This window comes from Rousettus aegyptiacus, unplaced genomic scaffold (genome assembly GCF_014176215.1).
Source record: "Rousettus aegyptiacus isolate mRouAeg1 unplaced genomic scaffold, mRouAeg1.p scaffold_m13_p_2, whole genome shotgun sequence".
Lineage (NCBI taxonomy): Eukaryota > Metazoa > Chordata > Mammalia > Chiroptera > Pteropodidae > Rousettus > Rousettus aegyptiacus.
The window spans coordinates 139763035-139777739 of NW_023416295.1; the positions used below are offsets into that span (position 1 = coordinate 139763035).

The 14705-nt window shown below is 32.5% G+C and overlaps 2 protein-coding genes across 9 annotated transcripts in view; one reads left to right on the top strand and one right to left on the bottom strand.

Moving 5' to 3' along the window:
• YARS2 (tyrosyl-tRNA synthetase 2) overlaps positions 1-14705 on the top strand; it is a 40120-nt gene that overhangs the window by 18299 nt on the left and 7116 nt on the right. The window lies entirely within an intron of this gene.
• The window catches only part of DNM1L (dynamin 1 like), a 39774-nt gene that overhangs the window by 5418 nt on the left and 19651 nt on the right, over positions 1-14705 (bottom strand). For all 8 annotated transcript variants that reach the window (XM_036236664.1, XM_036236665.1, XM_036236661.1 and 5 more), the window contains 9 exons: positions 13190-13276; positions 11346-11508; positions 9258-9378; positions 7685-7816; positions 6559-6765; positions 3395-3515; positions 3044-3199; positions 2719-2808; positions 1568-1660 (listed from right to left, as the gene is read on the bottom strand). In XM_036236664.1, the coding sequence (XP_036092557.1) occupies positions 1568-1660; positions 2719-2808; positions 3044-3199; positions 3395-3515; positions 6559-6765; positions 7685-7816; positions 9258-9378; positions 11346-11508; positions 13190-13276 (1170 nt within the window). The remainder of the gene's footprint in view (positions 1-1567; positions 1661-2718; positions 2809-3043; positions 3200-3394; positions 3516-6558; positions 6766-7684; positions 7817-9257; positions 9379-11345; positions 11509-13189; positions 13277-14705) is intronic.

Genomic DNA, 14705 nt, shown 5'->3' on the forward strand with positions numbered 1-14705 from the left:
TCCTAAGCAGAAAGCATTTCATGAGCACTTTCGAACTTGCAAAAAGCTTTAAATTAACAAAGCTTCACAATGATGTTTTATGGTTAATAAAATTTTCTTACCAAAATTTGAGTCATTTTCATTTGTTCATGGGCGGTAACCCAGTGATAAAAAAAATATAGCAGATGATAAAAACATATAGATTTTAACTACAGAATAAAAAGTTAACATGTTAAAATGTACATTTTGAAGAGGGACACAACGTAAAAGGCAGGGGAATGAATCCAAAGACTAGAAATTCTCACCCTCATCTGTTACCAACCAGTTAGGACCTTAGCTGGCCCTGGAGCCTGGCAGTTCTGGCTTCCTTGCTTTATTCACTGGTATTAATCTGTTACACACAGGTCACCAACTCTTTCCAAGCCTTGGTTTCCCAGTCTGTTAACACTGTCTACCCTCATAAAGTTGTTGTATTAAATGAGTGTGTCTGGTTTTAATGACTATGTTTTTGGCATAGTCATTAAAACCAGACATACTCATTTGTAAAAAACTTTGATCTGAAATATAAATGACCTTGCAAGTAATTAAAATAATGGTGCCAGGCACAAATTTTCCATGAAGTTGGTTTCAATGTCACAAGAACTAAATCCTAATCTGAAGACTGTCTACATGCTAATTTTTAACACACTTATAATCCAGTTTACTTTCTGAGTGTTTTACTCATGTGCATTTTAGAATTTTTTCTGATAATAGGAGTCACCTCAGCTATATAGCTAACAAATAGTTCCCTGTACCTGTTAAAGGTGCTTGTTTCCTCCAACAGTGCCCAGCAAAATAAGCACTAAAGTAACAGCTGTAATCGTCTCTGGGCCTCAGGTTCTTCATCTGTTAGTTAACCAAAGGGCTGAAGTCAATAACCCAGGGTCCCTTCCAGCTCCCAAATTCCATGTTTACAATATTCTTTCCATCCATAAGCATTAAGAGGAAATCTGATACAGGACTCTGAAGTCTTACCAAATTAAAGAGCAGCAGACAAATTTACTCTTCTTGAATAAAAGTGGCAGAGAAAAAAATAGTGTCCAGATAAATTGCTCTATTCTCCAGCCTTGGCTCTGTCTGTGATCTTAGGCAACTTGCAACATTAACCTCAAGTAGAAAAATCCTTAAAATGCAGCCACCCTGGTACCAGTAAAAGGAGTATTCTGCCTTTCCAAATTTGCTATAATTTAGGTCATTCTTGAAATGTTTCCTTCACAACTTTCAAAGCCAAAGGAAGACAATTTTAACATTCATTTTGTTTTACGCACTTCAACCTGAATAAACTGCAATAGTTACTGAAATAGAGCCAGAAAGTCTTCAACTCTAAATCAGTGAATCTCAGATTCTCTTAGTTTCATAAGCAGAAAATGAGAATAATGCCTCCAGATGGTTTTGAGAATTTAAGAAAACAATATAATGCCCTTGGCATATTTCCTAGCATAAAACAGACAACTTAATACATATATATTCTACAGTTACCCAATGCTCTATATATTTGATATGACTGAGTTACAACAGTTTTCTAAAAGACAATTTGAATTGTATTTACCTCTATATTATTGTTCATTAGCCCACAAGCATCAGCAAAGTCTGGATGTTTTGTGTTGATATAAGCCAATTCAATTGCCACTAAGTTATGGACCTGGAAAAAAATAAAATTAGGCTATGTACAAAAATATGTAACCTAATATTACAACTTATTATATAGATAATTCTAAAATAAGACAACACAGGAAACTGACACCTAAAAATATTTGATAATTATACCCAAACTGAAAAATCTTATGCCAAATATAATTTGCTCTATCTTCTGAATTACTTCTAATTCAGCATCTAAGAATGCACTTCTAGGGTGGAGGGAGGTGACATTAAGGTAGCTAAAAATATTGTTAGATTTGTTTAAGGTATATAACTTTTTTCCCTCAAGTTCCAAGGCTTTATGCAACTTTGATATTAAAACCTCAGATCATCCACTATCCGTGTCCAAGTTTTAGGTCAGTTTCAACAATAATATTTCATAATCAGATAAAAGGTGTTTACTTTATTTATGAAAGACCTGAAGTGATGACTGATTAACCTTAATTGTGAAGCACCTAATTTAAATATTACATGTGGTTCAAAATCCTAATGGGACAGTAATTGAAAAGGAAAGTTAAAATTAATTTCTCCAAGATATTAAAATTATTTTGTTTGCACTGTCCTGAAAAACTCAGGTATCACAACAGCATTAAAAAGTCCAGAACCAGGTGTAAAGGATCTATTCAAATGAAATTCCAGTGCTTCTGTGATATCAGTGGCTGGAATCTGAGATCAGACTATGTTCTTACTCATCTCAGTCTGGAGGGTATGCTTGCTATGGACACTGAGCATTGGAATTTCATTTGAATAGACCCTGGGGCTAAAGATAAAACTAATTTTCTATTAGATTGGTGGTGGTACATAACACATAACAGAGCAAAGCTATTCACAATCCTCAAGAATAATTCCATTCTCATGAAAACCTGTGGCTACAGGCAAACATTAAATATGAAGAAAAATATACTTTGTATCAGAATTATTGAAGTTTCCTTTAAAATAAGACGAACTCATTTTTCTTCTCAAAACACTAGGAAACATTATGCCTAATCTCTAATCATAATGCTGTATAAAAAATTTCTATGAATAGTGATTACAGTGATGATTTATGAAATAACAGCTCACCATTTCATTTGTAACTGGCAACCGTTTACGAAGAAGACAAGTCACCACTTCAACTATGGCATCATGGAGTTTAGGAAACCGCAACAACTCCTATATGTGACAAAAGGAAAATAAAACAATTTGGTTTAAAGGAAAAATAAATAATCACTGAAATATTGAATTAGATTTGAAAGCTACATTTAAGTACACTTTTAAAATCACTTTTAGATTGTGGAACTGCAGATTTCAACTTTCAGCTCATCTTAAAAGTTAAGAAACCTAACATGAGACTGCCACCTCATGTCTTTTACTACTTACTCTGAAACCTGTTACACTCTCCAGTTACCTGTGTACTGTAATTGCTACAGTGCTGAATGATCCTTTGCATTTCCTCATGAACCAGTTCCACACAACGGAGGCTAGGCTCTTCCAGACGTTTGATCTGCCGCTTGACCAGTAACTCAAATGAAACTTCAGGCACAAACAAAGCTGGACGAGGACCCTAAAAAATTGTGAGCACTTATAGCTACATATAATTTTAGTTCTTTCCAAAGGTTAAAATAAATCACATTTTGGTATTTTTCATGAAAAGTGCTTCCTAATTTTCAATGAGAGAAAAATAACAAACTGTACAAAATAGGTTTAAAAAAGAGAGGTTTAACCTCATTTCAAAAAATTCTGAATTAAGCATACTCACAGTAGCATTTCTAATGGCAGTCAAAATGTCAATAGTGTTAAGGCCACCTAGTGGGTCAACCGATTCTAAGGTTCGCCCAAAAGTCTCATGGAATATATAACAGATTCTAGCACCACCGCATCTGAAAGGCAATGAAGTATATGGTTTCTAATATTACTAAAAGGGAAAGAAGCTACAAGTTATAAGTCTTTCTATAAGCTTTAAGCTTCTTTCGTCTTCTGAGAAAATCTCAGAATGTAATAACTAAATGTAATAACTTACATTTAGACCATTCCCATTTCCATATGTCTTCAATTCCATTTTGAACCAGTTTCTATATTTTTTTAAATGGGGAAAGCACTCATCCCATGAATGGTATTTTTTCTCTCTCTCTTACACACACACACACACACACACACACACACACACACACACACTCTTCTGTCAGGAAACATCAGTTCTAAAAACTACTAAACATTTTATCTCTGCCCTAGTTTTCTTCAACTCTCTAAGGACAAGAAACAGCATTTATTTCTGTTTGTTTATAATCTAGAGTAGAGAGATTGGCAAACTTTTTCTATAAAGGGCCAGATACTAAATATTTTAGGCTTTTCAGGCCACAAAAATCTGTCACAACTACTCAACTCTGCCGCTGAGCACAAAAGCAGCTACAGACAATATCTAAACAAACACAGCTGTGTTCCAATAAAATTTATGCATCCTAAAATTTTAATTTTCTTCATTGAAAAACTTTTTCAATCATTTAAAAATGCAAAATTTAAAAATCATTCTTAACCAATGGGCTATGATTTGCAAACTCCTGCTTTAAACAAATTAAATCTCTGGGCCTTGTGTTTCTTATTTTAATGACTAGAAACCTTGGTGTTATCTTTTATTTTTTGATTCAAGACCAGTGAATTTTACAAATGCCTTTAGGTCTCCCCAAATCAGCCCTTTCTATTTTCACATCACTATTCACTACTTTGTTACTGTAGCCTAAGCAAAAGGTACTAGCCTAATATTATGCTAAAGGAAATAAGCCAGACACAAAAGGACAAATATTGTACAATTCCCTTTATATGAAATATCTAGAATAAGCATATTCATAGAGGAAGTAAATGAGAGGTCACCAAGAGCTGGGGGAGGGGAGAATAAGGAGCTATTACTTAAATGGATACAGAGTTTCTGTTGAGGTGATGAAAAATTTTGGAAATAGATACTATTTGATAGTTATACAATACTGTGAATGTAATTGATGCCACTGAATTATACACTTAAAAATGATTAAAATTACCAGTAATTGGTCTCTGCCTCCACCCTTTCCCTCTCCTGAATTATCCTTCTAAAACAGATACTACTGTGACCAAGATTTTTATTTTTTATAGTAGGAAGTTCTCTAAATTTGGAAAATACTCAACTATCCACAATATTGTTCTTTGACACTTTTCCTACTGTTAGGTCCCATCCCTATACATGTTATTCTCCAAATACATCCAAGAATATTCTTTGTTCTTCCAAAAGCTAAAATAGCATTCTACCCAGAGCCCAATCCAAATGCATTCTTAACTAAGGAGCTTTCCTAATCCCTGAAAGAAATGTAAATGGGTTTGGTTGGTAAACACACAACAGAATATACAGATGTCAAATTATAATGTACACCTGAAAATTATATAACTGTATTAACCAATGTTACACCAATAAACTTAATTTAAATAAATAAATAAATAATAAAAGGGAATATTTGGAAGAAAAAAAAGAAATGTAAATGGTCCCTCTTCAGTGTTCTAAAGGCTTGATTAAGTAACTGCACAAATATCTCCTTTATTAACTATTTATCAGACTCTATAAATGGTAAATGTACTTTTCTGGCTGTGTTTATATTTAACAAGTATGTAAATAAAAATACTTGATTGTACTCCTTTTTGCCACCCAATCTTGCCTTGACCTGCCTTACCTTACCCACTAAACTCTTTAAAGGTTCATTTTAGTAACCTTTCTCTCATTATACCATACATATAATAACCATTCAATAATTAGTTGATTAAATACTCTATCTCTTTATGGAGTTAGATCACATAAAAGGCCACCTAGGTCACACAAAAGTACATAGAACTATACACACAACATAAGTACATATATAATTGGTGAAATCTTAATAAGCTCTGTGGGTTGTACCAATGCCCACTTTCTTATTTTGTTATTGTACTACAGTTATGCAGGATGGCAACACTGGGAGAGACAGGGTGAAGGGTCAACAGGACTTGCCTGTACACTCATTTGCAACTTCCTGAAAGTCTATAATTATTTCAAAATGAAAATATTTTTAAAGTGAGAGTTTAGAGAAACACACATTCTTATATATTGCTAATAGTAAAACAATACAATCTATTAATCGTGTGGCAATAATAAGAGAATATGAGGATGCTATATTCTGTGATCTAGTAATCTGTTTCTAGGAATCTGTCCTAGGGATTTACTTGAATACATGCTCTAAAGACAGTCCATCATAACATTGTTTTTATTTGTGTATAACTTATACCAACTATCAATAGTATAGTTCAACAAATGATAGTATATCTAAAAAAATATTATGTAAATTTTAAGATTGATAATACAAATGTACAATTAATAGTAATTATTTGTGACATGTTGATTTAAAGAAATGATTCCAAAATAGCATTTATAGCACCCCTGATTTTTAAAAATTGTAATGATTCCAAAATAGCATTTATAGCACCTGGTTTTTAAAAATTGTAATAACAGGTGCATTTATGTTTTACAGATGCAGAGAAAAACAGGTTAATGCTAAAGTCAGCCAGGATTGTTTTTGTATGATGGAATTAAGAGTAATTTTGTCCTTATGCTTTATTCTTTTTTCTTATCTATATTACCATATTCTTTATAAACAATTACACTGTGTGTATTTAATAAGCATTTTAAAAGTTAAATTACTAATCATTTTAAAATGTTTACTGAAGTCTTGTAATAAAACTGAAATTTTTACTAGACATAGTTTAAAAGCACTTTTAACACATATCATTCTATCACTTCTACAAAATGACATTCCTATTTTACACGTAATAAATCACAATTAGATAATCTTGAGGTATCTTTTCTTACTGTAACAAGATAAAAGTAATCTATCAATCCAGGCACCAAATAAATAAGAGAAACTTCTTACTTACAGCTCTGAAGTTTCAATGTATTTTGCAGTTCCTTCAATAGTGTTACAGTATTCTGTAGCAAATTTGGTAATAAGCTGAAGTAAAGTAGCACTTTTATCATCCACAGGTTCACCATAGCTATTTAGAAGAGACTGATACTGAGCAGCTAAAACATTTATTCTTGTTTTCAACTCTGGTAAGCAGTCTCTGATGTGATGCATCAGTAACCTAAGAAAAGTTAGAAAGGAAGGGTTTGAAAGTAAATGTATGTATTCTGAAGTGTATTCTGAAGACCCTAACAGGTCAAATTTTTAAAATAAAAATAACTGGGAAAATCTGTCAAATAATTTGTCTTGGGAGGAAATGATACAATTTTAGACTAAAAGTAAATACTTAAATTTAAAAAAAATGACAAGAAGGAAGCTGTCTTGGTTAACGCTTTTTAAATTTGCTTTCAACCCATCGAATTGTAGCAATTGTTAGAAAACCAAATTGAAAAAAATTATTTTAAATTATTTCAGTTGCCTCAAAAAAGTAAGCTACTCAATCCAATTTTACCTACACAAGTTTGGTTCCTGACTTACTTTTACAAAAGGTACTCAGCATAGTGAAAATCTTAATAAGATCCAAGTCACCAGGCTTTTATTTATTTAAGGAATAAGACAAAAGTAAGAGAAAACAGCTTTCACTTCAGTCATTTATAAATTACCTAGAAAGGTCTTCCAGTCAGTCCCTCTACTACCTGTGAGTATTCAGAATTTGAGGTATACAGCTTATTTTCATGAACAGAAATACAAGACATGCTAAATTAAGAATAGATTATATAGAAATCATAAATTCAGTTCCTGAAAACCAAAATGGAAATTCAGTAATCCATCTAGTTCTATCATCAAAGGAAAATTGACTATCGAGAATGTCATAAGACATTTTAAAATTCACTTTAGCATTCCAAATGGCACGATGGTTTAATGCCAATCATCCCAATAAAAACTGTCATCTACATTACAAGAAGCTACTGTATAAGAAACAAAAAGTTGTATGTACATGCGAGAACATTATGAAAATATAAGCAACTGAAAATGAAAGGTCTCAGACGCCTATTTACAAACCCAAACCATCTCATTTTCCAAGAGGTAAAAAATGTTACCTGTTTAGAGTCCTAGCAAGATACTTTGTTCCATTTCTATTAGCCAGAGATGGGTATTTCTTTTGAAGGAAAGCATATTCATCACGGATTGAATCAGTTACGCTCTTCTTATTGTTAATATCTAGCTGGCTCCTAAAATTGAAAAATAACAAATCTGTTCAGCTGAAGTCAGCTGTGGATCTCTATGTACCTTTGATGATGACGGTGATAATGATGATAGTAGTCTAAAACATGATGATGATGATAGCAGCACCAAGCACAGTTCATAATGCCTGACATGGACTGTTTTATTTAATTCTCACAATAATTCTATGTGATAGGTATTATTCCATTTTACAGCAAAGGAACTAAAGCTCAGGGAGATTAACCAATTTACCAAAGATCACACATTAAGTAGTTCAGCCAAGATTCAAACTATGTGACTTATAAGTAAAGCCTAAATAGTTTTGACCTCATCATTATCATTAACTACAGTCAAAAGCAGTACTCTTTAACATGGACAGACTGGTGAAAAAAATGTAAGTATGTCTTAATAAACTCTGTATTTTATGCATGGGCATGCAAATAATTTCCACCAAAAAAAAAAAAATTAAGTTAACTTGAAGAGCAGTCATCTACAAATACAACTAACAATTTTATACCACCTGCTTGCCTGAAAAGGGCAATAGAATGTAGAAAGTTGGAGTACAGGTGAGGTAGGAGGACATATGAATAAAAGGAGACAACTATAATGAATCTTAGATATCACTTAGTAAAAACATCTTCATTTTTAAAAGGTCGAAGACCTAAAGATGTTAGGTGTCATTTAAACCCACGCTGTATCTAGTTTGTGGATAAAATAGGACTAGAGGCCACATCTCATGATAAATTTAGTGCTTCTGACTTATAAATGCTTTAAACTAAAAGAATCTTCATCTGAATCCAGCTCTGCCTTCACCAGCCACATGACCTTGGTAAATGTATAACTTGAGTTTTCTGATTATAAAATTGACATCAATACCTACCTCACAGGGCTGTTGTAAGATTTCAAAGAGATACCATTTGCCAAATGCTCATAGTAGAGTGTCTAAAACACAATTAGACACTCAATAGTAATTAGTTTCCTGTTCGAAAATTTGAACATCAGCTATTTATAATTAGGATACTTTTAACAAAATTTCTCCAAGTCACATCCCGACAATTACATAGGATCAATAATTCTAGGCATTAAACCAATCTATTAAGAGTCCTACCATTTTAACGTACTCTTTCTTGATTGGGTGCAAATTACATACTTTTCCCCCTTATCAAGGGTCCTCTTCCTACATAAAATAGGCAGGAATTTTTCAAGCCTAGTAATAAATTTCCTTCCACTTCATGGCACTGCTTACTTTATAAATATTTTCCATTAAAAACATCTACCAGAGGCTATCACAAATCTTTATCCCTTTAGAGCAATGAATTCTTTAGCAACACCTAGATTATAATAAAAGGGGGACAAATAGGGAAACTATCACGGTCTGACTGATTTTAAAATTCAGATTTGCTTTGAAATGAGAATGCTGCAATTCTTATCCCCTTCCTGATTGCTAACCTGTTAACTACTCCAATTATTCCAAGTTTGACTGGTATAACCCTTCCCATTAATACATCCATAGCATCAGTTCCCGCATCCATGAGATCAAGTTTAGTGATTACAGCTAGGGTTCTGCGACCTGGTAAATGCAAAAAAGAAAACAAAATGAAGTAAAGCTATTAAGTATTAATAAAGGAAAATCCTCATGTATAATCCTAACATTACCTCTTGTCATCATTTTAGTAATGCTTTTCTAACCTTTGTTTACAAATACTTTAAAAACCTAATTTTAATTATCATGTACATTTAAAATTTTTCACATATAATTTTTTTATTAGTTCTCAAGGATAACTTTTTAATAAGCATTTTAAAATTTAAATTTACTTGTTCCTGGTACACAGTTCTGAGTTTTGACAAATGCAAAGAGTTATGTTACTACCACCTCAAGACAAAACAGTCCCCAAATTTTTTTGTACCACCCAATCAAACTCATTTTCCATCCTAACTTTGCTTTTTCCAGAATGTTATATAAATGGAATTATATATATAACATTTTCAATCTGGCTTCTTTCATATGGCATAATACATCTGACAGTCATTTATATTGTTTCTTATGTCAATTGTTCATTCCTTTTTATTGCTGAATAATGTTCCATAGTATGGATATATTTTGTTTTGGCTATTCATTCCTCATTTGAAAAACATCTGGGTTGCTTTCAGTTTTAGGAGACTATGGATAAAGCTACTATATACATTTGCATACAGGTTTTCATATGAATATAGGTTTTCATTTAACATGGGTAAAAACCTAGGAGTAGAAGAGCTGATTTAACTTTTTAAGTGACAAACTCCAAAAGTAGCTAAAACATTCCTACCAGCAATATATGAAAGTTCCAGCTGCTCTGCATCTTGTCTAATTTTACATCTGGCATCAATTATAAGCATTTTTCTATACTGCGTCAAATCTACAAAATCATCTTTTTTAGTGATTTCATATTCTATTACCTTAATTTACTTAATCATTCCTACGGTGGGCCATGTATTTGGTTGATTCTAATGTTTTGATACTATAATACTGGATTGGATTATTTCCTTACAGTATATCGCTATATTAAGATTACTAGATCAAAAGTGTGATCATATTTATGGCTCAAATGTCTCTTTAAAATAGAATACATACAAAATAGAATTAATGCTTAACAGTTTAAATAAAAATAAAATTTAAATAAACCTTTTGATAGTTTATCTTTTAAGCTAACTAAAATGAACATTAGTTACTCATACAGTACAAATTTCTTAAAAACTTAATAAAAAAAATTTAATGACCCTGTTTATGGGCATTTCAATTTATCAGTCTTTTTAGCACTAACATTTCCTACCAAATTTTTATCTGAAATTCTCAAAGCAGGAAAAAAGAAGTATGACAGAGCCCAGAGACCCTTCAAATATTCGGATTAAAAAAACTGGCTCCTGTATGGAGCAAAGCATACATTTATTAGCAATAATAACAATTACTCTCTTACAAGCTAGCATTTTATATGTACTAAGAGATGCACACTACAGCATTAGTCAAGTATCATACACTGACCCACAGTATAAATCCTTGGGGTTATAAATGTTACATAGAATGATTTTACCTTTATTTCTAAGAATCTCCTCTGCCTTAAGCATGTCTAAATGTTTTCCACCTCTGCAAAATGTAGATACCATAATTATCTACTAAAACATAATGATCTACAATAATTATCTACTATGTGAGTTAATTATTCTTGGAAGTCAGCTATTCAAAAATCTAAATCATTTTATTTATACAAAACAAAAAACTCATTTTGCAAAGCCACATTATTATTTTTAAATCATTAGGTAACCATTACAAATATGGACATTATGGTGAAGTATTTTTGCCTGGCCTGTGTAACAGCTTATCTATTAAAATTTTATTTTCTATTAGAACTTCTATTTGAAACTATAAGCAAAATAGGAAAACATTATTTTTTAAATCTGTAAAGCTAGAACTATTTCTTTTAAAAATAACAATTCCTTTCTTGAGGGTGGATTTACCATTACTAACCAAGCAGCTCATTAAATATTAACACATGTCCTTACCATCTGGATCTACCTCTCTTGAAATTTTAAGTGCCTCTGATGTTGCCATATCTGTGTTAGCAGCAGTGACGGCAAGGATAATGGAATTCGGATTGCTGATGAACCGCAGAATGAGCTCTCTAATTTGAAGCTCAATATCCTTAGGTTGATCGCCTACAGGCACCTGAACCAAACAGAGATGAGCAAGGAACTAGTAATAAAAATCAACTCAGCTTTCCCCTACCCACATGTAATACACAGATTTTAAGTATTACTCCATTTACAGATAGTTAAAATGTAGAAATTATACACTACAGTAGTATATATGAATCTGGTAATAAATGAAAGTCGCAAAGTATAACTCTTGCAAACACCAAGTTTACCATGTTAAGGATTGGTCAATGTTAAGCATCTACAGACAAATTCATTCTTTCATTCAATTAGCAAGTATTTATTGGCAGCCTACTGTATTCCACACACTGTTCTACATGCCAGATTATATCAGAGTTGTGAATTTAAAAAAACACAATTCCTGCCTTCATAGAGGTTGTATTTTAGTAATGAAAAGCAGATAATAAACAAGTAAACATAGTATCTAGGTAGTAGTAGGGCTATGGAAAAAGAAAGCAGAACAGGATACTACTGAATGATTAGAGAAGATTATACTTTTAAATTATTATTTGAGATTGCATTGTGCTCTTAAGTAATCAGGGAAAACCTCACTCAGATAATGACATTTGAGAGAATGACCAGAAACTGAAGGAGATAAGGGAAAGATACATGCAGATATCTGGGGAAGAACATTCCAGTAGAATGAATAAGTGCAGAAGACTTGGAGCAGAAGTTAGGAGAAGAGTAATAGGAATAGATGAAATAGATAATTTAGATCTCTTTAGGAATTTAAGCTTTGACTCTGAATGGAATGGGAAGCTACTGGAGAGATTTTGAGCCAAGGAATAACACAATGTAATTTTCACTTCAGTAGCATCACCCAGGCTGCTTAGTTAAGAATAGATTAAGAGGAAGACCTGTTAGGAGACTATCTCAGTAATCCGACTGAGATGATAGTGGCGAGATCAGGATAGTAGATACGAATGTGTGTAGATGAATGTGTGAGACATAACAAGGTTCTAGATATATTTTAAAGGTAGGGAGAGCCAAGAGGATTTGCTAACAGAAGAAGTAGGGTGTGGGATAAGTATCAAGGATGACTACGAACTTTTTGGCTAAACAACATGTAGAACAGAGCTTTTTTTGATAGTTAAAATTATTGAGATGGAGATGACTATAGAAGGATCAAGTCAACTTGAAGGATAGATATGCCAGGAATGTGGTATTTCATATGTTAAGTTTGAAATACCTATTAGACTTTAAAGTGTGTATGTCAAGTAGATAGTTGGGTATACATTTCTGGAAATGGATATACAAGTCTGGGCATACTTGAATACTGTCAGCATACAGTCACTCATGTATTTAAAGCCTTAGGATTGGATGAAATCATCAAGGAGCTAACTGTACCTCCCTGACAAGAGGTCCAAAAACCAAGCTCTGGGCACTCACTGCTTAGACACTGGGAAGATAAGAAAAAGTGACAGAGACTTTAAGGAGTGGTGGGCCAGTGAGACAGGAGATAAACCTATTGAGTATGGCATCCTCGAAGCCAAGTAAAGAAAGTGCTTCAAAGAGAAGGGAGGGCTCAACTACTTCAAATGCTGCTAATTGATCAAGTTGATTGCAAAAAAAAAAAAAAAAAAAAAAAAAGGAAAAAAAGCTGATTATTCTCAAATGAGATTAAGGAAAAACCACATTTGTTCAAGTGAAAACAAATATGACCAAATCCACAATGAGTAACAACTCTTCTTTACCTTGGTCATTCCTGGCAAATCCACAAGTGTCAGATTGACAACGTTGGGTGAAAAAATCTTAAGATGAATTGGTTCAGGGCTTACTCCCTAAAAATAAGTTTTAAAGATATTAAAATCACATTAAAATTTCAACAAAATACAAAAAGCTAAAATAAACTTCATATCAAGTAGACAGACATTAGGTGCTTTTAAATATAAATTAAATCCCTAAAACATTTCATCAATCAAAACCTGGTAAAACACAAAACCTGGGAATGTAAGGCAGCCAGGCATATAGTAGGTTAATCCTATCAACCCTATACCATTAATATGCACCATTTATTTCTCCTGTATTATTTCGCCTTCTTTTCTCTTGGTTCTAAGCAGTATTTCTTAAATTGTTTAATAGACTTAGTGCTGAACAAAAGAATAATGTATCACTATCCCAACTTATGAGGTTCTTGAGTTCAGAGAGTGAGGTAAAGCAGCAAGTTATCTAAATCAATTTGCTTCCTAATCTTTGATTATCAAGTGGCAAGAGTACATATTGAAAGATTACTCAGAAAATTTATCTGGATCTCCAGATCCCTAAATTCAAACAAAAAGAATCTGGATAGTGAGAGATACCCATATCTTCTCTCCCTTCAGCTCATTCCTCTTCACTACTGGCCCTCTACAAATTTTAGTCAAGTCAGCTATATGTAAAAGACATTTACAAAATGTTCAAAACTTGTCTTTTTACATGTCCTTCTTTATCCTTTAAAATGTCCTTTCCTCTATTTATCCACCTCATATCTTCCTTCATTATTCCACTGAAAATTCAAACTTACCAAAAAGTTTTGGGGAACATCCTTTACTCTGAGTTCTCTATATTCAATTTCATTTGCTATGTTAGATTACTCTAAACTACTTTTCTATTTCTAAAAACTCCTATGTTCTAAAGTCATTATTGTTGATATTCAGTATATCTACCTTGGCTGTACGATTCTCAGGTATTCTTTTATAACCAATACAAAGTTTTGTCCAAAAGCTTTTACAACTCCAATCTCACAGATATTTTAAATCCTACAACGTTTTATGTTAGGCATATGAAATCATTTACATATTTACACATATAAAATTACTTCTTTAAGATAAAGGACAATTTACTTCATTTCAAACATGACTTAGGAAAGATTTTTCATAGATTTGGGGGTAGGAGACTTTTGGACACTGTGGATGAGAAAACTTGGTAGGTAAGTACAGCATATCCCCACTATAAATGAAACACCTTGTATGCATATGAACTCAGATCTTTCATGACATTCACTTTAGTGTAATTAAAATCTTTCCTTTCTGAATCGTCAATCACATCCGCTCTAAATTCTAGTACTATGTATAATTACCACCAATTCCTGAGTTCAGTAAATCTATGGGGATCACAGGAGAGATAATTCAGACTGGTGTTATAATTAATGACATCCCAAAAGTCAAAATTATCCCTGATATAATTACAGGAATGAAGACAAGCTAATCTAGTTTCCTGTTACTTTTTCTA